The 25,644-nt window shown below is 41.7% G+C and overlaps 1 protein-coding gene across 1 annotated transcript in view; it reads left to right on the top strand.

The window, feature by feature from the left end:
• FAT4 (FAT atypical cadherin 4) overlaps positions 1-25,644 on the top strand; it is a 108,716-nt gene that overhangs the window by 52,271 nt on the left and 30,801 nt on the right. The window contains exons 3-8 of the mRNA XM_071753875.1: positions 317-578; positions 3,058-3,408; positions 7,731-8,656; positions 9,622-9,796; positions 20,858-21,038; positions 23,964-24,214. Of these exons, the coding sequence (XP_071609976.1) occupies positions 317-578; positions 3,058-3,408; positions 7,731-8,656; positions 9,622-9,796; positions 20,858-21,038; positions 23,964-24,214 (2,146 nt within the window). The remainder of the gene's footprint in view (positions 1-316; positions 579-3,057; positions 3,409-7,730; positions 8,657-9,621; positions 9,797-20,857; positions 21,039-23,963; positions 24,215-25,644) is intronic.

The following is a 25,644-nucleotide window of genomic DNA, read 5'->3' as shown; positions in this document are numbered from 1 at the left end:
GAGACTGCTCAGTGGCTCGAGATTAAAACGGGTATCGAAGCTGGATGGTATTAACTGGATGGGATCCTTTTATGAGCAATGGAGCAAAAAGCATCTGGGCAATCTCACCGTTTCACATCTCATAAATAAAAACTCAGTACACGTGCACCTTTACTGGGGCACTGGGGCGAGGAAGGGGCAGGGAGGCTGTTTGTGAAAGGAAACCCTCCTGAAAAATATCGGCCAAGCGCGGTTATGGGAACGATTCTTGTCTTACTGAAAACGATGTGTTTTTCCTGGCAAATAACTTGGTCTGACCACTTCTGGTTTTGCTTAGGGAGCCAATGCCCTTGTCACATACACGATTATCAGCGGGGCGGATGACAGCTTCCACATTGACCCCGAGTCAGGGGACCTGATAGCCACCAGGCGCCTGGACCGGGAGCGCCGCTCCAAGTACTCCCTGCTGGTCCGTGCTGACGATGGGCTCCAGTCCTCAGACATGAGAATAAACATCACTGTGAGTGATGTCAATGACCACATCCCCAAATTCTCCAAGCCTGTCTACTCCTTTGACATCCCAGAAGATGCCACTCCAGGTAAATAGGAAACGGGCCTAAAATACGCTGGTTTTTTTTTTTTTCTTTTTGTCAGTCCACGGGGACTCAAAGGGGGGAGGGAGCAGCAGAACTGTTTGACTTGTCTGGGAGACAGAAGATGCTGGAGGCATTTGGTGAGGGCATGAATCAGATGGTGGGGTAGAGAAATGGGGGGAATCACCTCATTCAGAAAGTTTGCTTGCTAAGAAATCTGAATCAGATTGAACTTTTTCTCAGTGGGAAATAGAGAAATTGTTGCCACTCAAACAAATCCTAATTACAGAACAGGGATTATGCCTGTGTCCAAGTAAAAGCCTCTGAGTGCCTTACTTAAAAATAGTAAACAGGAGAGTGTGAGGAGGAACAATGTATAGAATACAAACAGTATAATGTGTCACCAAAATGTCCCGGTGATGCTAGAATTGGTTTAGTTGAGCTCAGTTCCCTGAATATGACCTGGTACTTAATTCACAAAGAGCAGGATTAGAAAATGGGGAACAATGCAGCAATACAATGATTCCTTAATAATATTCCCTACATGGACTCAATTACTAACCCTAACATCATATTTCCTTGATGCTTTGAGTCCTGTTTTTGACAATGCTTTCGTAGAAAATCTAACCTTTAGATAATCAGTTCTGGTTCTTAAATATTATCACCAATCTCTTAGCTTGTTTTTTTTTCTTTTAAATCTTGTTTCATATGTGAGAATGTTTTGATGTTTAAAAGTTAGATTGTAAGTAGAAAATCCTTAGACAAAAAAAAAAAAAAAACAAAAAAAAACCCCAAAACTTATCAAAACCTGTTTTATATTATGTCTCCAGATGAGAAATTAATATTATTTGCACTAAAAGGTTTCCAGTATATACACGATGCTAGTCTAAAAGCAGTATCTGCTGGTATAAGTAATGGAAGCATCTTAGAAACTCATTCTAAAACATGAATAAACAAAGAAGAACTAAATGACATGGTGGCAACATTCAAGCTTCTGTTGGAGCTTTGACTTATGAACACGGGAGGCTGAACTTGGGAAAACCAAGATTGTTCCCACACCTCCGACTTTTGCATTCGGTCCCAAAATTCAGTGGTGTTTTGTGTTAAAGGATTTCACTGCAGTCAGCTGCACCTCTGGAATCTGATCTGGAAGTAATCAGGATGTCTGTGGAGCATGGGGTGGTTTGGCTGCTGATCCCCAGCTGTGCTTCTCTCTCTTGTCACTCAGAGTCCTGAGGCTCAGGATGATTTAGCCAGAATAACCTTCCACTTTCAGAGGAGCCTTCTCTCTTTAATCCTTTGTGGGGTGTACCTTTGTGCCTTATACCCAGCTCAGCAGTGATGGATGCTGAAGGAAAAACCAGTTTCTGGAGCAGCTGGCAGGTTTGTCTGGAGGGGAAGAAGCACGGCGAGGTTTCCCCTTCATGGCTCCACTCTTTATCCCAGAGATTAATCCACATTCCCCTTGCAGTCATGATTGGGAATTGTACCTTCCCTGGGCCCCAGGGAGTCTCTCTGCTGAGGTTCCCCATCCCCACTGGAGAGCTGATAATCCCATCCAGCTTCCCATCCCGTGCCTCTTCACCACTTCGTGTGCAATCAGGAACCTTAAAGCAGGGGGTGCTCAAATGGATGTAAAAGCATTTTCAGATGGAATAAAGGAAGCTGTAGCACTGTTCTTCATTCTGATGATAAGTGATTTTCATTGTCATGTTGCTTGAAAATAGTTAACTGTGCTGCAATGCATGTAATTCATCTGGTTCCATGGCAAAGAAATTATTTATTTTCTTGGAAATGAGCTGATCTTAATTATAATTAATGTTTGAAATACTAAAAAGTGACACTCCATTTCCAGACTTTAGTAAGACAGGTCAATCGTGCAAACTGACTCTGCAGAAATGAAAACAATGGCACAAATTCATCAGGAGTTGGATTTCAGGAAACTGTGCAGGACAGACCCCTATAAGGTTTCAAGCTTTGTAACCACAGTTACCCTGCAGAGGCACCTTCTCAAAAAATAGAGCTGAGATGGTTGGTGTGTACTGACATTTCAGTTTCTGCAGTTAGAAAAAATTATCTAGAAGGTTTCAGAACTTGTATTTTTCTGCTGGGAGGAGAGGATCCTTTGTGTTGTCAAGAGGAAATACCTAGCCAGGAAAGAAGGTTTTTTTGACACTGTTGATACCTAGTCTGGACACCTTCCCATTCAAAGATAAAACCAAATATTCCTGGCCATTTCTTGGATTTGTTATGGGGTTTTTTGTTTAGTTTTTGTGTGGGGTTTTTTCTGGTTTTCTTTGAGTAACCTTTTAAAATAAACATCCTACTGAATGCTGTTCCTTTTCTAGTAATTAGCCAGGCAATACTGAGGCTTGAATCTCTCCCAGAAGATGCCACTTACTCTGCAGAGCTGCTGGGTGAGGAGCTGGCTCTGACCCCAGCACCAGTGCCTGTTGTGATTTTGCTGTTCTGTCATGCTCTGCAGGTTCTCTAGTGGCAGCCATTCTAGCCACTGATGATGATTCTGGGATCAATGGGGAGATCACTTACACTGTGAGTGAGGATGATGAAGAAGGAATCTTCTTCCTGAACCCCGTCACGGGAGTCTTCAACCTGACCCGCGCGCTGGACTACGAAGCTCAGCAGTACTACATTCTTACTGTCTGCGCTGAAGATGGGGGAGGCCAGTTTACTGCCATCAGAGTCTACTTCAACATCTTGGATGTCAATGATAACCCCCCAGTGTTCAGCATGTCCTCCTACAGCACATCTGTGATGGAGAACCTGGCTCCAGGGGCTGCCATTCTCAACTTCAGCGTCACCGATGCGGATGCCGGTAGGCACCTCCTCACCTTCTGCATCTCTGGTGATAAATGCAGATTTCACTGGTGATAAATGCCTAGAAAGGGCCAATTAGAACAGTCCTTAACCTGCCATCATATGCTTAAGAGTCACTGCATGCTATGTAAATAGGAGTTATTTTTCCCTGAGAGGTAGTGGAGTGTCTGTCTCTGTTCAGAACCAGCCTGGATGCCATCCTGAGCAAGCAGCTCTGGGTGAGCCTGCTCTGGCAGGGGGGGTTGTCTAGGTGACCTTCCAGTCCCTATCATTAGGTGATTCTTTGATTTTTTTCATATTTCATATTAGGTTTAAGCATGTGGTTTCTCCCCTATTTTTATTTGCATTAAAATAAGCTTTAATCTTGGGATTAAGTATGGCATCTTGAAGGTGTTCATCTGCTGAAGTGTAAAAGATACAATTTTATAGCTTACTTAACCATTTTGCCATACAGTTTGTGTCCAAGCAAGAATAACTATAGAACAGGACCATAAAATACATTAAAAATCATTCCATAGCATACTGCATTTTTATGTGTCCACAGACATTAGTCAGTGTGACTTTGAACAAAGTTATTCATAGCACTCCCAGTGACTTTACAGGTGAGGTTATTTTTGTGACATGTTAAGCCACCTTGTCTCCTCAACTTGACTCTGGCTCAGCACAGCCCATAGAAATGTCTTCTACTGAAATGGGTGCTTGAAGTGCATCTGCATGCTCAGAGGACTCCTACTTTGTGCATGTAAAACAACTGAGCTGATCAAGATTGTTCAATAAAACAGTTTTTCCTCAGGAGACGCTGAGGGGTTGAACTCAGACATTTTTGTGGGAACATAAATTTTGTGCTGATGAATGGAATTTTCCATGGCAAGAATTGTGCAAGGGGCTTTGAGATCAAACTGAGAAAGTGAGTGAGCAGAGATTCCATAGGATAAGCCAAAGAGGCAGGAGAGATAGCTTGGTGATATTGGCTATTCTTGCATGGCTCTCTTTCAGCACTCCTGTTAAAGCTTCTGTTTCCTGTAAACTGCCAATACATTGGAGGAGGAACTTGCATCATACATAGCCAGGGAAGAGAGTGTTCCTTCAGAGCTGTAGATAAATGGGGTTGTGTCTCATCTGTCTCCTCTTTTATTTATTTTCCTGTTAGCAGTACAGTGCTTGGTTTCAAATCTTTTTGGAAGTTGATGTCACTTAGCTGTTAGGGGTTTGTTTTCCTTTTCTCTTGCACATCATATGTTAATTTCCATCTGAGTGCAGTGGATGTGAACTCTACCATAGCACTGACATATCATTTTACATTCATCATACACTCAGTTATCAAGGAAGCCAGTGAGTATCTGAGGAGCAGTGCAATGAAAAGTATCTTGCCTTTTGTATTTTCTGGCACACTTTTTTTTCTAACAGGCTGGATTTAAAATTAATAGGGCAGAAATTTCATTCCAAGAGCGTGCCAGGTTGAGTTTCCTCATAGGACTATAACTTCAGCAAATGTTATCATCTATTGGTTTTTCTATTTCAAGCCTAAATTTGTTATTCTGTGTCATTTCATATTTATCTATAGCACAGAAATAGCTCCTACTCTTCTGCATGTGGCTCACAGATAATGCACTCACTACACACAAATACAATTTAGTTGATTACTCGTGTTATATAAACATATAACTCATGTGATATGATCCCATAGTTTGTTTGAAGGAGCTCTGAAAAGACACAGTTCTATAACCAGGTATGCCTGTTGGTTTAGGATAAACACTGATAAAGGATTAAAACAGTGAAAGTGCTCCCAATTTTCAGTTTCTTGTTCAACACAGCCCTTGGGAAACAGGAGCTGCTTAGCTCAGCTTGGGCAGATGTAAACCTCAGCTCCAGCTCCTGGTTATTTACAGAGCAATAAGGATTTCAGTTTCCTTAAAAACATTCCTTTTGGGATTCAGATTTTAATTTTTTCCACATCAAATTAACCAGAAAAAAACCTCAGGGCAAAGCACAGGCTTGTCTATTTGTATAGCAAGGTCCTCCAGGCAAAAAACTGTGGAATTTCCCACTTAGACTCTACAGGTATTTACAGAATGGGTGGAAGAAAGTTATGGGTTGGTTTGGTTTTTTTCTCACTAGTAAATAAATAAAAATAGAAACCAGACCATTAAAAAAACATCATCATGAAGTCAGTGGCTCTCTCACTCAGAGTTTTATAGATTAACTCTCAGATTAAATAAACCCAAAGCTCAGCAAAGAGCCTGCCTCTATTGCTTCCTAAGAAAATCTCAGCTCCTAACGTGGGAAGAGGGAATGGGTGAGGCAAACTGTGTTTAAAAAATAATTCATTAAGTGGCAGTCCTGGCTCCAGGGGTATTTAGGCAACTCTCCTGTTTCACAGTTTTGAATCTATAAGCATTCAGGGCATCAAAATCTAGAGAATACAGGGCTGGAACAACAAGGTACGTGGAAGTGAGATGAAGGACAAGCAGTAGGTTTTACAGGACCACAAATAAAAAGCATTGGGGTAAAAAGTATTTTTAAAAAATACTATTCTAAGGTCTAATCCCTACCCATCTCCAAAGTGAACGGACAAAAATCCTGAATTAACAGAAAATACTTTGCTGAAATCAGAAGACTTTCATCTCTATAATTTCCAGTACTGAAGAGCACCTGCAAGAAATCTGGGAAGGGACTTTTTACAAGGACATTGAGTGAGAGGATGAGGGATAACAGCCTTGAACTGGAAGAGGGTAGATTTAGCTTAGACATTAGGGAGGAATTCTTTAGGGCAAGGGTGCTGCCCCCAGAAGCTGTGGCTGCCCCATCCCTGGCAGTGTTCAAGGTCAGGTTGGATGGGGCTGGGAGAAACCTGGTGTAGTGGGGGTGTCCCTGCCCATGCAGAGGAGTTGGAACTGGATGATCTCTAAGGTCCCTTCCAACCCAAACTATTTTCTGATTCTATGATAGTCGTTTTAAAATGAACAAAAAATAGACTTGCATTAAACTGTCACAGTGCTTCCCTTGATCAAAGTAATGTAGAAACACTGGTATCTGGCATGTAAAGGTATTAATTTCTTTAATTGCATTAAAATATTTTGTTTTTCATGTTTGGTTCTATTTATTTTATAATTGAGTTCCTACTAGAGAAGGAGAGAAGGAGAGATACCAATTAGAGTAGCCACTGGGGGAAAGACAAATGAGACCAGAGTTTTCAAGTCTAAGCACAATCAGCAGCAGAGATCAGTAAATCTAATGCAGGAATAATGTTATTATCAAAGCAATTCAGTCAGAGAGAAAAGAGCTTTTTAGTGAAAATTGCAAAGTACACAGCAAAATAATCAGCTACTTAGTCAGGCAGCTTGGTTTCTTTGCATGAAAAAGAGAGTTTGAGGGGTAAATTAGTAGTGAACTCCCTGTTAAACAACTGATGCTAAATCATGGTCTTTGTGACCCAGAAAAGAGAACAAGATTTTCAAAATAATTAAGACAGGAGTAATATGGGGATTTTATATATTTATATATATACATAAATGAGAGAAGACTCATTTTAATTAGGTGTTCACAAAAATTAGATGTTTATAGTGAGCTCTGGAGTCAAAGCAGTAACATATTGGTTTCTTGTATGGCATGTTTAAGGTCATGTCACAGCCTTGTCAAGGGCCAGGATGCATTTCCCTTACTGGAATTGTAAATCTCTCCTTTGACCATAATTGTTGGGTTTGTTTTGATCATAAGATGAGGGGCTGTTCATCTGATATTTTGGAATCCTTGCCATATATGGGGAGCATTCCTCACCCCAGTACTCACTCTTGGCTTGCTCCAGTTGGGCTTGGGAGTTCCTGGTCTTGGCATTTTTTGACTTGGGTTGAAGAATTAATGAAATAATTACATTAATAATAATGTTGCTTAGTTGAACTGGGGGAAACAGAGGGAAACATCTGTTCTGTGAACAGGGGAATTATTAAATCTTGGTTTCTAGAGAAAAACCCTTCAAAACCTTTATGCCTGATGATTGTGGATGGGGAATAATTACAAATGTTGCCACTGTGGAGCTGCTGCTGCATGAAATGCAGATCTCTGCCACCCCTTCCCTTTGCAGCCATTCCAGTTAACATCCTTACCCCTCTCCCTCTTCAACTCTTGTAAGGAAATGATTATTTCAAAGGCTTCTGCTCCATGAAACTTGTCTGAAATTAGCGGATGGATTAAAAAATGGCACCGAGGAGGCTGAGCAGGCAGCAGGACGTATATTGACTGTGGGAATGAGGCCAGAAACATGGATATTTTGGTCAGTGGGATGAAGTCACATTCTGTGTCTTTCTTCTCCCCACTCTCCAGGCTCCAACTCTGAGCTCTCCTTCAGCATCACGTCCGGGGACAGCGCGGGGCAGTTTGGCATCGACAGCCGCGGGGTGCTGAGCACCAGGCAGCCTTTGGACAGGGAGAAGCAATCCTTCTACAGCCTGGTCCTGCAGGTCCATGACATGGCCCCTCTCCCAGCCACCCGCTACACGAGCACAGCCCAAGTTTCAATCATTCTGCTGGACGTCAACGACAGCCCCCCCAGTTTCATCTCCCCCAAGCTGACCTACGTCCCCGAAAATACGGCCATAGACACCGTGGTGTTCAGAGCACAGGCAACAGATCCTGACAGTGGTCCCAACAGCTACATCGAGTACAGCCTGCTCACACCTGCTCTGGGCAATAAGTTCACCATCGGCACCATCGGAGGGGAAGTGAGGCTGACGGGGGAGCTTGACAGAGAGGCTGTTTCCAACTACACCTTGACCCTGGTAGCCACAGACAAGGGCCAGCCCTCCCTTTCTGCGTCGACGGAGGTGGTGGTTGTGGTCCTGGATGTGAATGACAACAACCCCCTCTTTGCCCAAAAACTTTACAGAGTAGAGGTGGGGGAAAATACTTTGACAGGCACGGATGTAATCCAGGTGTTTGCCACGGATGGGGATGAGGGCACCAACGGGCAGGTCCGCTACACCATCCTCAGTGGAGATGCCAGCAGTGAGTTCAGGATTGACTCTGTGACAGGAGTGATCACGGTTGCCAAACCTCTGGACAGGGAGAGGAAGCCCTCCTACACACTGACTGTTCAGTCTGCTGACCGTGGGAGCAGCCCCAGGACTGACACCACCACAGTCAGCATCGTTCTGAAGGATGTCAATGATTACATTCCCACCTTTGAACTCTCTCCCTACTCTGTGAACGTCCCTGAGAACCTAGAGGCACTCCCAAAAGTTATCCTTCAGGTCAGTGCATCCAGCAAACACAGATCTCCTGCAAGCCTCACCATAGGGCATTAATGTATTGTGTCTTTTCTCCAAAATTAAATCAGTGCAGGACAATTTAAAAGTTGGCTGTGATCTTACTTGTGTTGGTCATTGGCTTCTTTTCCTTTTTCTTTGTTTTAATGGGCTTGGTTTTTTAGGTTTTCTTTTTCTTTTTCCCTTCCCAAAAGTTTATATCATGCATTTGGGTTTTGTTTGTGTTTTCCCTACCTATCCTTCCTGCACTCAAACTTCAAGAGAGATTTCTCTTTCATCTCAGCTGCAACTTTCATGTAACAAATCTCTCACTCTGGTAATTGCCTACATGGGATGGGGCTCTGTGCCAGATACTGGAAAACACTAACTGGATTCAGAACGTGCAATGCTTGGTACAGGTCTCAGCCTACTCCTGATCATCTGTGGTTTTCACTGGGTTCCAACACAGTCTTTATTTATACTTGAGAAGAATAAGTAATCTAGTGTGTAATATTTCTAACCGTGCATTTAAGTTCATCACCACTGTGTTAAGTAATTTTTATAATTACAGTTAATATCCACTAGCCAGGGGAGTTGTGTCAGGGGAGGTTTAGATTGGGTATTACATAAAATTTCTTTATTGAGAGGGTTGTCAGGCAGGGGAACAGTCTGCCTGGGGCAGTGGTGGGGTCACCATCCCTGCAGGTATTTAGAAGACATGTTCATGTGGGGCTTAGGGACATGTTTAGTGGTGGACTTGGCAGTGCTGGGTTAACAGGTGGACTCGATGATCTTAAAGACCTTTTTCCAACCAAAATGCTAATATTATTCTAAAGCATTTGTGTTGATTTAAACTGTTAATTTAGATTCTTGCCCTAGAAAATATTTCCTCTATCCCCATATGATTTTATCGGCTCTACCTTCCTCAGCCCTGGGTTTTTCTTCTCACGTGTGTGCATTGCTTTTTGTAGGTTGTGGCAAGGGATGATGATCAGGGCCTGAACAGCAAACTCACCTATCTGCTGGTGGCTGGAAATGAGGAAGGAGCCTTCACCCTGTCAGCCAGTGGGGAGCTGCGCCTGGTGCAGAGCCTGGACAGGGAGGCAAAGGAGCAGTACCTGCTGCTGGTCACAGCTGCTGATGCAGGTAAGGCCAGGATGTCCTGGGAAAAGCTTGGTTTTCCCTTCAAAACCGTGGAAAATATTCTGGATAGAAAAATAATTATTTTCGTGATGGTTGGTCCGAAGCTTTAGTGAGTGGAGATTGGTACCCAAGCTTCTGTTGAGAGCTCTGGGCTTACCTGGTGTCAAATGGGGTTCTGTTTCTGGAATTTAGGATTTTATCCTTATGTCTGGTTGTCTGATATTAGTAGGGCTCACTGCAGATTTAGGTAGGCTGATTTTTTTGCCCTGCAGTAGTAAGTGGTCCTACCTAGGTTATTAGAGCCTCATGCATGGCAATAAAATATCAATATAAGTGGCTTTAAAACCCAAGAGAATGTTGTTATCAGAAATCAGGTCAAATCAGTGGATGGAAAACAGCTGTGGAGTACTCAGTTATTCTTACCAAAATCTTACTCCTGAAAAATAATGTCGGTTTACATCTTCATATTTTAATTTTCTGCTTGGCTCAACATCCAGTCACACGTTTGCTCCAGAATTCCAAGCGTGTTCCAGGGTCTCTCAGTTTAAAAGAGGACTTGAATTCTTGTTATGAAGATTAATTACACTCTCACATGAGGTATCTGAACTCAAAATAGAGGTTTCAGATTAATTTTAGTAATGAAGATATCCTGTATCAAGATATCCTGTATCAAATTCTGGACTGATCTCTGGTCCCCCGTGCCCTGATGGAGATAATTCACAACAGAACTTTTTCTTAATTTCTAGTATTAAAAATAGAAGCAACCCCAGCTTGTTGACAAGTGAATAGTTTTGTTTCTGCCATGCTGTGTGCAGTGCTTTGTGTCAGTGACAACAGCTGTGATTTATATTTTCCTATTGCAGCAGTGCTCAGGTATTTCAGTCTTAGCAGAGCTGAAGCTGCAAAACACAAGTTTAGGACTTAACATATCCTTGGTCTTATATCCTACTCCTGGCTGGAGATATTCTGTGCTTTGATTTTTTAATGGCTTCCCATAAGTCTATAGCCTCAAACTGATCACTTGTGCCATGGACTTGCTTGGGTTTGAGCATCCTTATGTTCCTTCAGAGCTGAGGTTGGCTTTGTCAGGCAGAGCAGATCCTGGATGTCTGTTTACCCTCCCAGCCAAGCTGTCAGGAGTCAGGACTGTACAGGACTTATTAGCTCTACATACAAAATAAATTCTTCAGCAGCTGCTAAACATTTATAAAAAACTCTCACAGGCATCTCTAGCTCTTTGCCCGAGGTAACAGTTTATTTAGAGTGCCTTGGTGTGTATTTATTTGGTAATGCTTAGAAAGAAGGATTTTGAGTAGAGACAATTCCACCAGGAACACACACAGGTAGCACTTCTCTCTAGGAAAGCAGTGCCTGACAAATTGTTAAAGAAAGCAGACTTGTTTGACATGACCCACCTGCATGTTATCTTTGAAAATAAAGCAAGAGAGAGAGGTATTATACTTTGCATTTTGAATTATGCTTTTATTAGCTGTAAGGAACAGTCATTTGGATTGTTTTTAGCAGCCCAAGCAACAGTCTTGCCTTATATGGTGCATCTTACAGATACAGGGTTTCTCTTCTTGCACAGATAAAAATCGTGGTAGACATCCAGATGTGGTTAACTTGGAAATGTCTGGATAGCACAGGAAGGGCAAAATTCTGTCTGTCCTACCCACTTCCCATTTTTCTTCAAACTGCATCTTAATTTTTTATAAGCTACACTGACTGGTTTAAAAATATTAAAGGATGATACCCTGCTCCTATAGATGTGTGTGCCAACACTTCCCTTTCTTTCAAGGGAGCAGACACATTACATACTTGGAAGCACCTCTAGACATTAGAACTGGTGAACTCTCAGCTTGGTCTTGGTTGTCTTCCTGATCTCCTCATGCATCATCAACTATTTTTTTACTTATGTTTAGTATCACTTTATCAGCCTGCAGGCGTTGTTCTTACAGTCTTACCATGGTCTGTGTATGGGGAAGTTGACAGAAGAAGAAGGATTTTTAATTTTTCATTATTTTGAGGTGTCAGCCCAGTGTACTGAAAACAGTCCATGGCCTCAGAAGGGGCAGCTGGCATAAGAGGGATAAATTGCCTGTTATTCCATCTTCAGTTCCTTAGGGATGCTGTAGCATGTCCAGCAGCACATACCCTGAGCCTGTTTGCAGCTGGGGAAGGATGAGGACACAGTGAAGCAGCAGCCCCCATGGCACTGGGCTGGCAAGGCTGCACAGGATGCTGGCTCAGACATCTCCATCTCCATCCCTTCTCTTCCAGGACCCAGAGCTCAGTCCTTGAATTGCTGAGAGCTGAGCTGCCCCTAAGCACATTGGGCAGGTCAGGCAGGGACTGTGGCTGGGACCACGTCCACCAGCAATGGGAATTCAGGCAGCTGTTGAAAAAAATGCTTTCCCAAGCAAGGGCTCCCCTCAGGCCCAGAGAAGTCAGTTTTGATTTATGCACCATCCTGGATCTGGCCCAGCAGTTCTTGGCTCTGCCTGCAAATCCTCCGCCCGGTCCTCAGGGTGGATCCTGGGTCAGTGTGGAGTCTTCCCCCTGCTCTGGAGGAGGGAAAAGCTGGATAAAACCTTCCCTGGTGCTTGTCTCAGTGATTTGTGGCCAGGAAGCCTGCTTCATCCCCAGTTTCCACGGGACAGTCTGCACAAAGTTCTTGATTTCAGCCTTGTTTTATCATCCCTCTTCCCTCATTTCTGCTCTGCCATCCTGCTGCAGCTTCTGCTGGGTCTCAGGTACCACTGAGCAGAAGGGATTTAGAAAGCCATGCAAAGCATCCATCACTGGGAACATTCAGCATCTTCCAGAGCCATACACCTGTGCCTTTGATCAAGAAAAACCAGAATTCAGCTGTAAAATTTGCCCCTTCCAGTTCTTGCAGCGCGGGCCCTAAGACCAGAGTGTGTGAATTATAAATCTAATGACAGGCACAGTGATGGGCTGTGGGAATTATAAATCTAATGACAGGCACAGTGATGGGCTGTGGGAATTATAAATCTAATGACAGGCACAGTGATGGGCTGTGGGAAAAGATGGTGGTGTTTATGTTGCAGGTGCTCCCCCAAACTGTCTGCTGACATAAACACCAAGGAACACTCATGCAACTACTTGAATGTGCCTTTATGGGTCTGTTTCTACCACATAAATATTTTTTTTTTGCTTCATTGCACCCTTCTTTGGGGCAAAATGGTTGGGAAAAGAGACTTTCTAAGACTTCCTCTCCCATCTGATGAGGATGCAGCATGGGTGAATGTTTGGTTCTGGCACCATGAGAAGAACTGGTACAGCCACTTGTATCATCCCTGTCTTGAACTCCTTGAGCAGTTTTCTGGAGACGATGTTAGCATTCCACCAGTCCTCCTCCTTTTTATTTATTGGTTACAGGGATGTCAAGTAGCACATCTGGAAACCTGCAAGCTGCCCAGGACTACTGTTAAAATAAACTGCAAGCTCCTTCTCTTGCTGTCATTGGTCACTTACACATTGCCACAACCAAACCAAAATCAAAATGTGATGTTCCTCATTAGAAGCTGTGTCCCTGTGGGGTTTTTTAATTAATTCTTTTTTCCTTTAAATAATCTGTTTACTGATTTAGATAAATACTTCTGAAAGAAACCATCCAGTGGACTGGTTATTATATTTAGTTAGCTGTTCTTTGTGTACATCCCTGGCCTGTATGAAAAAATCAGTATATTTTTCCTTTAGAAAAGGTTGCTAACCAAATTATGAACTCTTTCTCTCAAGAGTGCAGCAGGGCAGCCAAGCAGAGAGGTTAAATCCTCCTCAGGAATTCTCTTTTGGAATAGGCTTTTGGTTCCCTTCAGTCTTAAAATCAAATCAGACAATGTAGTTATGTTGGATTTTTAACACTTTTTAAGGCACTTCCCTGTTTAGGCTGTGGAGTGAAGGATGACTGTGTTTCCTATTAGTGTGTGAAAGAGACTCAAGGGTTAATGTTGTGTGGGATTTGTGCCTGGGCTTAAGGACATTTATACTCATCCTGTTTTCTGAGTATACACTGAATTTCTACTTAATAAAATACAGTAGTGTGAAAGATGTTGCTCAAAAAGAATGGTTGTATTTTAAAAACAATTAATTAAAAAAAATCAGCATTTTAAAAATCTTGGTGCTGTCAAAACTACTCACAAGTTCCAGTTAGAAATGCCCTATTTTCCATGCTTTTCCATGCTATGGCTAAATATACACTTCTCCTTAGGCTCCAGTGAGCAAAATTAAGCTGACACGGCTTACCTTGATGTTTAGCAGTTTACACAATGATTGCTCTCTCCCGTGCCCTTATTTTCTGCCACAGATGTTCCAAAATGAAATTTTGGTTTCTTTCCCAGCTCCATTTGTTTCCTTGCCCCTTATAGGAGCTCTTCCTTGTGTCAGTGCTGTCCACTGAAGTCCAGTTTGAGGAAAATCATTGTCCTTCTTACATTACTTTTACATGAAATTCTGCTTCAAGTGTACTTCAGATTCTACTTTTTTCAGTCTTGGTGATCTTTCTTAAACCGTTTTTAAAATTCAACGTTACACCCTAGAAATGTGAAAGTCTGCTGGCTCATTCTTCACATACAAAACTACAATTTCAGGAAGTCTTAATTGCCAGGATAAAGCAAGTAAAACATGCACATATGGCCCGGAGCCTTCTCCTGCTGGTTAATCTTCACTATTTATACAGGGTGTTTTTGGAGCATAATTCAAAATCCTGCATTAGAGGAATTTGGCTGTGGGATATTCAGGAGTCACAAGCAGTCAGCAATTGCCTTAGTCAGCAGTCCCTGCAGGAGCTGCCTTCTCTGGTTTTTCTGTTTACAGCAATAACTTATAACAAGGAGAAGTAATTTGGTGGTTTTAAGAAAATATTTGTTTGAATGTCTCTGCCTTTCTTTTGAAGTTTCCATTCCTGGTGCACATGGCCACGGCCACCCCTCTGGGACACCCTTGTGAGCACTCATTTGCCAGGTTTTGTAATGACTTCAATAGTCATCTGTGGAAAAATTTCCTTAAAATATTCATTTGCTGAAACATAATTGGGAGAAGGCAACTCCTTGCTCTGAGGCTGAGTGCAGTTCTGGCTAAGAAGCCTGCAGTACCTTTTTTTTTGTTTGTTTGTTTTTTCTGAGGAACATCCCCAGTGGCTTATCCCCTCCATGTGAACAGATAAAAAGTGGATGTCCAGGGGTTTGTGGCACCTGGGATTAATGCTTGTGTTTCTGTGGAGGGAGAATGAAACCTGGCAGCCACAAGTTGCCACCTGAGATCTGCAGTCCCCATACCCAGCTTGTGCTGTGGGCAGTGGGCAAGGCTCTTCCAGCCTTTCCCTCACGGAATTTCCTTGGAAAACAAAACAAAAAAAGCAGCAAGACAGATCAGAGGAGTAGAAACCCTATGGCTTCCCCACAGGGAAATGTCTGTGTACACTGGAGGACTTCAGACTGCCTCAGGAGGTGTTGTACAAATCCCACCCTTCCAGGAGCACGTTAAATGTATTGCAGGGTCATTTGTCCCTGCTCTGAAACTGCAGGTCTGTCCCAACAGCTCCCTTCTTTTATCAAGTACAAGTTCTCTTAAATCAGCTTAGGGAACACCTGTACTGCTTTGTACCCAGCTATCAGAAAAAAACTGATTTGACACACTCAGAAATTTGAAAAATCTGGGTTCCTGCATGGGCTCATTCACCAGGCACTCACTGAACTGAATGAGAGAAGGACCACCCCGTAAGTTTTTTATTAGATTCGTTACAGTTTTTGTCTCAAAATTATACAAGGTTCTTCACTGAGTTTAAGACTCAGTATGGAAGCCTGTAGTGAAAAATTGATTAAAAAAAAAAAATAAAGCCAAATCGACGTATCCAGCCAGGACAAATACTTGTGGTGCAATCTTGTAAAAAGAACTTCTTATTCTCATTTTGCATATACACTTTCTTTTCTGTTCCCAGTAAATAAGGTCATCTATGTTTCAAATCAAGCTTTGTGTGCACTAGAAACCCAAGTATAATGCCAGCTCCTAGCACGTTAGCTTGCTCAAGCTCCATATTTTTTTTAAACTCACCATCTGTGTGAGGCTCAGCACACTCTGTCTGCATTTAAATGCATTTAGAAAGATTGACTGCTTTATTGTGAAAGACCTTGTTTACTTGAGTGGAAAAGTTAATGCTCTGTAATAACACATAGAGCTTCTAGTCCTGGGACTCATTCAAGGGGTGTTTGACTGGGGAAGTGAAATCCTCTTTGTTGCAAAGCAACACATTTCACTGCAACAAAAATTCCACTTCTGTTAAATCGCTTCCCAATTTTCAGGATAATGATGTGTTTAATTTACCACAAAACATGGTAAACTGCCTGCAGTATAACTTTCGATTAGTCATTTAAAGTAATTTTATTTAATTCTTTTTCTTCGTTTTAGTGAAATGTATCTGTTGGGGTTTTGGGCTTTTTTTTTTTGTTTTGTTTTTTCCTTAAGTCTATTGTTTGTTTTCCAGCACTCAATTTTGATATTTCAATGCTGGCAAAAACGTTGGGTTCCTGGTTTCTGAAAAGAGCAATAGTTTAACTATCTGCTATGCTAACAACCATGACACAGACAGAACTCAGAAGCCATTAAAGCTTCAAACAATTTTTGGATCATGTGCCGGACACATTCTCCTATTTCTAATTTTTACTGCGAGCCACACGGTACCACACAGCCAAGATAATTTCCAATAGCATCATCTTTTCCTGAGCTTTCTTGAAGAACGTAAATGGCTTTGCAGGTTTCCTGCAATTGTTTGCTTTTATTACTCCATCCCACTGAGTGCTCTGAGCATTACCCACACGTCCTGGTGTCCACCCCTGGCATGGAGAGCTGGGACTGGCAGTGCCATGGGTTTGTTCCTTCCCCATTCCCCAGGACAGGATCTGAAGGCACCCTCCAAGAAAGCTGGGGAGGAACTTTTCACAAGGACATGAAGCCAAAGGACTCAAGGGGTAATGTCTTCCAACTGGAAGAGGGAAGATTCAGGTTAGACAATAGGGAAGAAATTCTTTCCTTTGAGGGTGGTGAGACACTTGCCTGGGTTGCCCAGAGAAGAGGAGAAGAGCCCCAACCCAGTGCTGGCTCAGCCCAAGGTACCTCTTGTAACCTCCTCCTGTAACTCATCCTCCACCATGGGCCTCCAAGGAGCAGGGTCCCAAGGTCTGCTCCTTCTCTTCAACCCCAGACACATGTTTACTTGCAGATGTCAGTGAAAAAGCTGACATTTTTGGAAGAACATCCGTGGGAAGCAGTTTTCTTCCTGGACTCAGTGTGACTGTTTTGACACTATCCCAGGTTAATCTTTATTTCAACAATGATGTGTGGACATTTGTGGGACTGTCTGCTTAATGTAAATGCACAGCTGTCACCTAGAAAGGAAGCTGCTCAGCTCATGGAAGCAGACCCCAGTGCAGATGGAAAATTCAAAGCAATAATAGTATATTGGTGTCATCATCTTTTAAATCTTAAAGATTTGATAGTCACCAAACAGTCGATCCCATCTCTACCCTTTAGCTGACCTAATTAACTTTATGCTCTCTGGGTGTTAATCATTACTGGTGCTTTCATTCCTCCACCTTTCTGGTAAACTTTTTTTTCCAACATGGATATCCCAAGTCCCTGTGAGACATGGTATTTTGGGATTTGAAAAAAACCCCACAGCCCAATCGTAGTGTAGAGCTAGAGAAATACTCCAGATAAAAAGCTTCTGACAAAGAAATAATTGCTGCTTCTGCTAAAAAAAAATCATCCAGACAATTGTGAAAAATGAGTGGAGATTGGTGCAAGTTGAGTAAGGGAAAAGTGTATTTTTCTTAGTGGCTCAGGGCTCTTTGTTGGGGTACTCAGAGGCTTGTGTGGCTGCATGCAGCACTTTTTATATAGGTTGTAACATGTCTGGTGTATTAAAAACAGTTTGGGGGCATCCCGAGCATTTAGCTAATATTGAAGAATTTACACAAAATTTGCTGTATTTATGCAAAATATGAAGTGCAGTTTGAAGAAGGAAGGAATGATGCTCTAGCACAGTCAGAGTAACTGGCTCGGGGAAGATTTGCTATCGAAGCAAAACTAGGAAATCTTGGAATTCAGCCTGACCATGGAAACTACTTCTTTCACCACAAATATGACATGTACACTTTATGAAACCTACTTATTATCAAGGGCCAAATTCTGTGGTCCTTATGCAAGCACCACTTTCACTGAATGTTCACTGAGGACAGTAAAATTTGGTCCCAAGCTGTTTCTTTTCCATAGAAAATTACTTCATTTGTAATTTCCTCTTCTTATATTTCTCAGCAACTGCAGAAATGTGAGCTGGTCATTTAATTTCAAGTGACTAAAAGCTTTGAGGAGTCTCTGAGATTGCAACTTTATCTTTCAGTTGAATAGAATAAAGGAGTAAATTTGTGGATGTTTTTCTCAGAGGAAAAAAAAACCTATTTGGATAACTGCATAGACAGGAAACCATTGTAAATATGTTTTTCTGTCTAAGTAAAATTAGGAAGCCGTGGCTTCAATGAAAACAGCTATGAAAAAGAGAATAATAAAAGATATATGAATACACACCAGCCCACCATCACTCTTCCAGCACCAAGGCTGCAGGGCAGGCTCTGGGATAGTTCTGGACTGGGCTCCTGGGACAGGCAGCATTCCAGGAGCTGGATATAGGAAAGTAAAGAAGTTCCTCTGATGATCCCTCAGCTTATGGGATGCATGGGATGAAAGACTTTGTCACCTCTCTGGTACATCCTTCCTGTTAGGAGGGTTGCAGGTCTGACCCCTTTTTTCCCCCTTTTGCTTCTGGCACACCAGAAGTCTGCAGAACCAAGCAGTGACCTTAGTTCTGGATACCATTCCCCAGCAGTAGCTCAGGGGAGACTTGAATAAAAAGTAAAATTACTGTAAAGAAAATTGGTTCTGTCATGGCTCAAACCAGGACAGAGCAAAACCATTTCAAACAGTAAGTTTCAGACCTGAGCTGAGGGTTAGCTTTTTTTTCCAGACTGAGTTGCATTAGTGGTGCTCTTTGAATGTGACTTACTCAAGATTAATTTCTGAATTATGTATAAATTGTTTAATCACCTGTGAAACTTAACAGCTTTCAACTTTTCATTTCATTAGCAGCGAGATGAATGTCAGTTAAATGTGTTTGGAAGTCCAGAGCCTGATGACACATGCAGCAAACACCACTGAGGACTCTGTTTCATTTAATGCTGTAATAATAAACACTCCACAGGCAATATTTCAGCAATCAAGAATGCTTTTGCAGTCTTTTCTATCTATACGTGTTTGGCTAAGTGACAAAATAGGGGAGGAAAAAAAAAAAAAAGGGTAAAAAAATGAGTCAGACTTATTGCCTTAATGTAATCTTCCCAGCTGAAAGGATATTAATTGGGAAAATGAATTACCTCAGAGTAGGGCACAGCAGAGAAAGGCCCTGCTGTGAAACCCAAACTCTTTGCCTTGCCTGTTCTTCCCTCAGCCTTGTGATCCAGCCCATCAGCAGGCTTCACAGTCAGCCTCCTGAGATTTATAGTGTGCCCATCACTTGGAAGCCTTTCCCTCAGCCCATTTGGGCATTAAGCCAAGTTATTTTGAAGTATTTTGGGGTGAAAAACCTCCTTCTCCTGCAGAAGCTTCTGCCCTCTTCTTCCCATGAAGCAGTGTGGTGCAGCTTCAACCTGGCATGGATCCACATCTGGGAAAATGGGGCATTATTTCTGAATTTACACAAGAGCTTGGTGTCTGGAGCCCTGGCCAGGACCATGTGAGACCCAAGAGCAGAACTTTCCTCTTTCCCAGCCCCAAGGTTGAGGGACCCAGCACCCTGTTCATCTGCTGAGCTGGAAGGGGTTGGATGGTGACCCAGAGTCTGCCTCTGCTTCCCCAGGTGACATCTCCTTCTGGTGGTCTTGCCTTGCACCCAGGGCTGGAACCAAAGGATTTCATTATCATTGCTTTTTTTCCCAGTTGCAAATGCAGAATTCTTGAATCTGTTTGAGACTGATGTGACACAAGCTTGGGTAAAATAGGTCATCATCTGCCTTTTGAGTCAAACAGGGTCATACGTCTCATGCTTTGTGCTCCACTATCACCCTCTTCCTTTCCGTTATGCATTCAAAGAAATGAATGATCCCTTTTTTTTGTTTTGTTTTGTTCTAGGGGCCCTGAATACATAATTTAATTATCAAATGTTTCACTGATTCTTTGCTGAGAACAAGTGTAATAGCCTGGCAAAACTAACATCAACTTGTAAAACTCTTCATTGTCTTTTTTTATTTTTTATTTGATTTGATTTGACAAAGGAAAAGCTTGGGAGAATAAACACTGAGAGATTGCACATGGATAAACATGATATTTCTCTCTTGTCTCTGCTCATCAGAGTAAAGTGTTAGAATAACAAGGAGAATAAAAGCTGTGGGTTAGATGAGTTCAGTCTGATTTCCTGTAAGCCAATATCCCACCCGGGCCAGCAATATTTGCTGGGATAGGTGGTTGCTTCTATGGAAAATCTGAGTCTGAGCAGGGCTGGAGCCTCTGCAGCCTGAGGAAAGGTCTCCCCAGGTCAGGATGTGACCGGCAGCAGCAGAGCCATGTGGAAGGCTGAGGTTTGCCACCAGTTCCACAGAGGAATAAATGGAGGGCTTGGTTTTGGGGGCTGTCAGCATGCCACCTTTGAGTCTCTTCTCTCAGAGAAACAGGAAAGTCAACCACATGTCCAAGTCGCTCCTAATTGTTACAGGAAAGCTGCTGAGCAGTTCCAAGACCAGCTTTTTCCACTGAGCTTGGATTACTAAAGATTTCTGGAATTAGATGGAGAAAGAAAAACAACTTCTTTTACTTCTTTCTCTCACGAGTTGTACTTTCTGTCGAGAAAGAAACAAACCTGACCCTGTCTTTTGTGTTTTCTTGCTCTGTGAACTGTGACATGCTGAAAGCACCGGGCTTTAACTTGGGGCTGGCAGAGCTCGGGTTGGTATGGCAGTATTTGTAACCTCCAGCTTTTTGTATCCCACTTTCCTGCAGGGTCTCCTGCCCTCACTGGCACTGGAACCATTGCTGTCACGGTGGATGATGTCAATGACAACGTCCCCACATTTGCCTTCAACTTCTATTCTACCACAGTTCCAGAGGATGCTCCCACGGGGACAGATATTTTGCTTGTCAACTCCTCAGATGCTGATGCCTCATCAAATGCTGTTATTAGGTAGGTGGTTTATCCTGATGGATGTAGTGCTGCCACACACTCTGCCTGAAGGGGTTTGTTTTTCCCCCAGTGTCCATCACCAACGTGCCACAAAGCTGTGAGACACGAAAGGACAGCTGCAAATCCATAGCTAAGTTATTTTGGTACATTTGGCTTTTCTGTTGTTGTTTATAAGCTTTTAGATTTATAGTAAGGACAAGCAGAGCTGCAGTGGTATTTTAGCTTTTTACCAAGTGAATGATACATGTTACAGGAGACACTGCAAAGCAGTAAAAAACGGTAAAAAGTTGGAATTTGACGTTTTTGCCTGAAATGCTAAATGGTTTGCAGAGCTGATGCAACTGAACTGGGCTGAACAGGAGCCATTCCCAGTTTCACAGCCATGGGTGGTGAGGGTGCTGAGTGGCAGAGGTGAGATGGAAATCATCCACTGAGGTCTGATTCATTGTTAATGGGGAACAAAAGAGACTGATATCAGTTATCAGGTGGATGGATGGATAGGTGGTCTCATTACATTTAACTCTTGTCACTGCAAACACTCGGATCTCTGTTCCCAAACTTGGAAAACATGATATAAAAGTAGCTTCTTTATTTACTATTTTAGTTCACCTCAATTCATTCTTCAGAGTGTGGAAGAATATGATTGTGGTTGTAATTTTTTGTTGGTTTTTTTTTTTTTTTTTTTTAAGGAAGTAAAATAAAACAGAACCTTGTTATGGCAAACCAAGTGTGTATAAAATACTGCAATATTTTCATTTAGCTGCAAGATAAAAATAGAAACTTGATGGTTTGGTATCTTTAAAAATTTGAAAAGCATCCAAAATTACCATTTATTAAATTGTGAAACAATGAAGCTTTTAATTCGATTCACTCTTACTTTAAGAAATTATTTCTGGCAAGCCCCTTTAGAAAAAAGAATTCCATACAGAGAGTGAATGATTGTAATGACTACATCCCATAATCAGAAATTATCAAGGTGCTCTTGGGTTTCTTTGGTGTGGCTGAATTGCTTTATTATTTCTGCCATTAGTCTTTGTCATTCACTCAGTACCTCATAGTACAGTAATTGATAAAATATTTTTTTTCCTTCATAATTAGCTCTTTCAAAATTGTTTTCAGGTTTTGTTTTACACTTTTTAGACTCAGGAACATTGTTTTTCTTGGACAGATTTCTTTCAGATTCAGCACTTAGAGTAAAACAAATCTTAAAATATGACTGGTATCACAAAACTGCCAGAACCCAGAGGGACCAGGACATGTAAGGTCTTCTTGTCAGAGGTGCTGAGCACTCAGAACTTTTCATTTTTGTTAGAGCCTGGTTCAGAATCAAATCTTTGGTTTCTGAAGATCATATGTCAAATACTTTGCTAAAACTGTCATGTAAAGTAAAAAAATCAGTTGTGTCATACAAGTAATACATCATTTTCTGCAGAACTCAGAATATCCTGTGGCAAATGTAGTTTTTCTTGTTTCTCTCTTTTTAAAAAGAAAACAAAACAGTTTTCCTATCGTGTCTCCAGTGCTAAAGCTTGAGCCAGTCTTTATATTTGGAAATACAGATGAGAAAGTCCTTGTCCTCTGTGACATCTCTCACAGGGTTTAATGACTGTGAATCAGAGATGCAATTTGCCCAAACTGCTGGTATTTAGGGAGATTTAAGTGGTGCTTGAGGCTTTGTGCACATTCTTCCCATCCTAGATGCACATTGCTATGGCTGGAGAATAATTACATATGGCCAGCACATTATCTCATAATTAAGCAATTAAAATATGCTCCTGGCATTCTGTAGGGATTAATGACTGAGCAGAAGTTGCCACAGTTTATTACACAGGCTGGCTGTCAGTCCTCTAGGTTAAGCTTCTGGCCTTGTGTTATTCCTTCTGTCATAATAACTTCCTTCTGCTTTGAAAAAGGTGAGGATATTACTCTCTTTTGTAAAAGCCACTTTCTTGGGAATTTTTAATAGAATCCTATACTTCAAAAAAGCTGCTTCTCTGTCCTACCAGGCTTCTCTGAAGAAACAGCACTCATCACAGCTGTGTTGGTTTTCTGTCAGGATTATAATATTAAATAGAGGATTTTTTAATTTTATCCAGGCTTGGTACCCTTTGTTTTGTAGAAGGCTTGTTATCAGAACGAATAAAATAATAAGAAAAGAAAGGTAATATTTAATTGGTTACCTTTAAAAATATAGCCCAGTGGTCCAGACATCTTTTGAGATTCTTTCTGTATGAACACAGGCTGGGTAAGAGGAGAAATTCCCTGTGGTAGTCAGGGAGAGGCAGCCCTGATGGGGCACTGCAGGGAGCACACAGTTCTTTGCAAATCACATCTTTCTGCACACACCAATCAACAGTCACATCCTGGTCCCAATTAGTCTCAATTAACATAGCTGTGTGGTTGCTAATTTGGTGTTAATTACTGTGAATAATCATTAAAATCCTGACTAGCTCAGTATCAGGAAACAATATGAATTTTAAATCATAGAATCAAAAAATCGTTTTGGTTGGAAAACACATCTCAGATCATCAACCCCACCCATCATCCTCATATTTATTTTGTGAAATTGTCATCCTATTATTACGGAAAGTAGTATTTTTTTTCTAATTATGTTTTGTGGATTGAGTGAAGGGGAAACCAGTAGTAGAGGATGCCTCTGGTAGGCAATTTTGAGAGGATGTCTGAATCCATGTCCAAATGGACAAAGATTCGGTCTGCTCCTCATTTACCACAAAACTCTGTGTGTTGTGCTTGGATGACAATTCTCTAAATATGGAAGAGAAAAAAAGTGAAGGCAGAAGGACAGTCTGAAGAAGATCCCTCAGCACAGTGGGCTGGAGAGGAAAGGAAATTGCTGTTACCTTCAGGCAGGAGGATCCCTCAGAAAACGCTAATCCGGATTTTCATGTTTTTTCCTTCCAACAGCTACAGGCTTTCCGGTGGCAATTCCCAGTTCACCATCAACCCCTCAACAGGACAGATCATCACCAGTGCACTCCTGGATCGGGAGCAGAGGGAGAATTACACACTGGTGGTGGTGGCGACCGACGGGGGCTTCCCCAGGGCTCTCTCCAGTTCCACCAGTGTGCTCGTCTCTGTCACTGATGTCAATGACAACCCACCCAAATTCCAGCACCATCCCTATGTCACCCACATCCCATCACCTACCACTTCAGGTAACCTATCACTAGCAGCTCTTGGGATGCTTCAGACTGCATAAACATCTTCATGAAATGCAAAGCTGAGGCAGAAGAAATGTTTGAGACCTTCCCGTGCAGCTGTTGTGCAGGTTTTGTTGTCTTTGTTCTGCGTGGGAATGAGGAATGGCAAGGATCAATATTTCACCTGCAGCTTAGCTTTTTTTTTTTTTTTACTTTGTTCCTTTTATCCAACATCATTTATTTTCCTGCAGTTAAGTAAACAAGACACAGTGTAGATGAGCACCCACTCAAACAAGTGATTTAAGTTATTTTGCCAGGGTTAGAAAGGCAATGGCCTTCTCTTTCCTCTGAGCCTCCTCCTGTGGAGATTTTCTTTTTCCACCCTGGTCAGTTCTTACAGCAAACTTTGTCAGCCTCTTCCAAAAAATCTGTATCAATATCAGGTGTTAATTTTGTTGCCTTTCCTTGAGCTAAGTGGTGAAGTAAAACAAAATGAAAGTAAAGCTAAGCAGCAACCTTCCTTCTGTGGAAACTACACCCAACTTAAAGTGACTTCACTGAATGCAGGAATTAATTTCTGAGTGAGCTGCTGCTTAATAAATAAATAAACACATTAGAAATGGGTAAGTCCAAGCTGCTAGTGTTTTCTGTTTGCAGAATTGGCATAGCAAGGGGAAAGAGAGGAGACTGTGAGAATTTGCATGAGGATGGAGATCATTTACTGAAAGATTCTGCTACTTTGAGATTATTTTTTTCCAAGATTTAAGTTGGACTAATACTGTGACCTCTGTTGTCTCAGAACAGTAAAAGGATTTTATATGATCACTGTATTATTACAGATTCACCAAACTTCAGTCTGACTGATGAGCTGTGGGAGTTTTCACAAAGTTGTGTTTTCACATGCATGCATGGATATTTAATGCCTACAGAGAGGATTCCAAGACAAATGGTTTACAAAATGTATTTCCTTTAAAAGAACAGAAATATAGGGCTTATTTCCATGTCTTGGGTTTGCTCTCTAAATTTTAAACAATTGCAAATACTTCTCCTTTTTATGGAAGAATGAATTTGTTTACATTTCTTCCCTGTTTCCAGAACAACATTATGAAATTATTTTATTATTGCTCTGCTGATTCTTTGTGTATTCTGAGTAGGACATAGTGCCTTTTTGTTGCTCTTTTTGAGGTGTTCCTTTAAATGTGTTTATGAGGAGTACCTATGGCATTAACTGATGTTTTCTGGCAATATATTTTTGGATGAAACTCGTTATAACTAGAAGCATACAGAAATCCCAAGCTATGTTTACTCTCTTTTTAACTTAGCAAAAGGTGAGGGATCCATGCACTTTTTTTTATTTGCAACTTCCTCAGTTGATCATCCACATTTCTTTAAAAGAAAATATTAATATTTTCCCACAATATTTTGAAAGGCTGTTGACAATTATG

The sequence above is a fragment of the Heliangelus exortis genome, chromosome 10 (genome assembly GCF_036169615.1).
Source record: "Heliangelus exortis chromosome 10, bHelExo1.hap1, whole genome shotgun sequence".
Taxonomy (NCBI): Eukaryota; Metazoa; Chordata; class Aves; order Apodiformes; family Trochilidae; genus Heliangelus; species Heliangelus exortis.
This window is presented reverse-complemented; position numbering and strand designations above follow the sequence as displayed.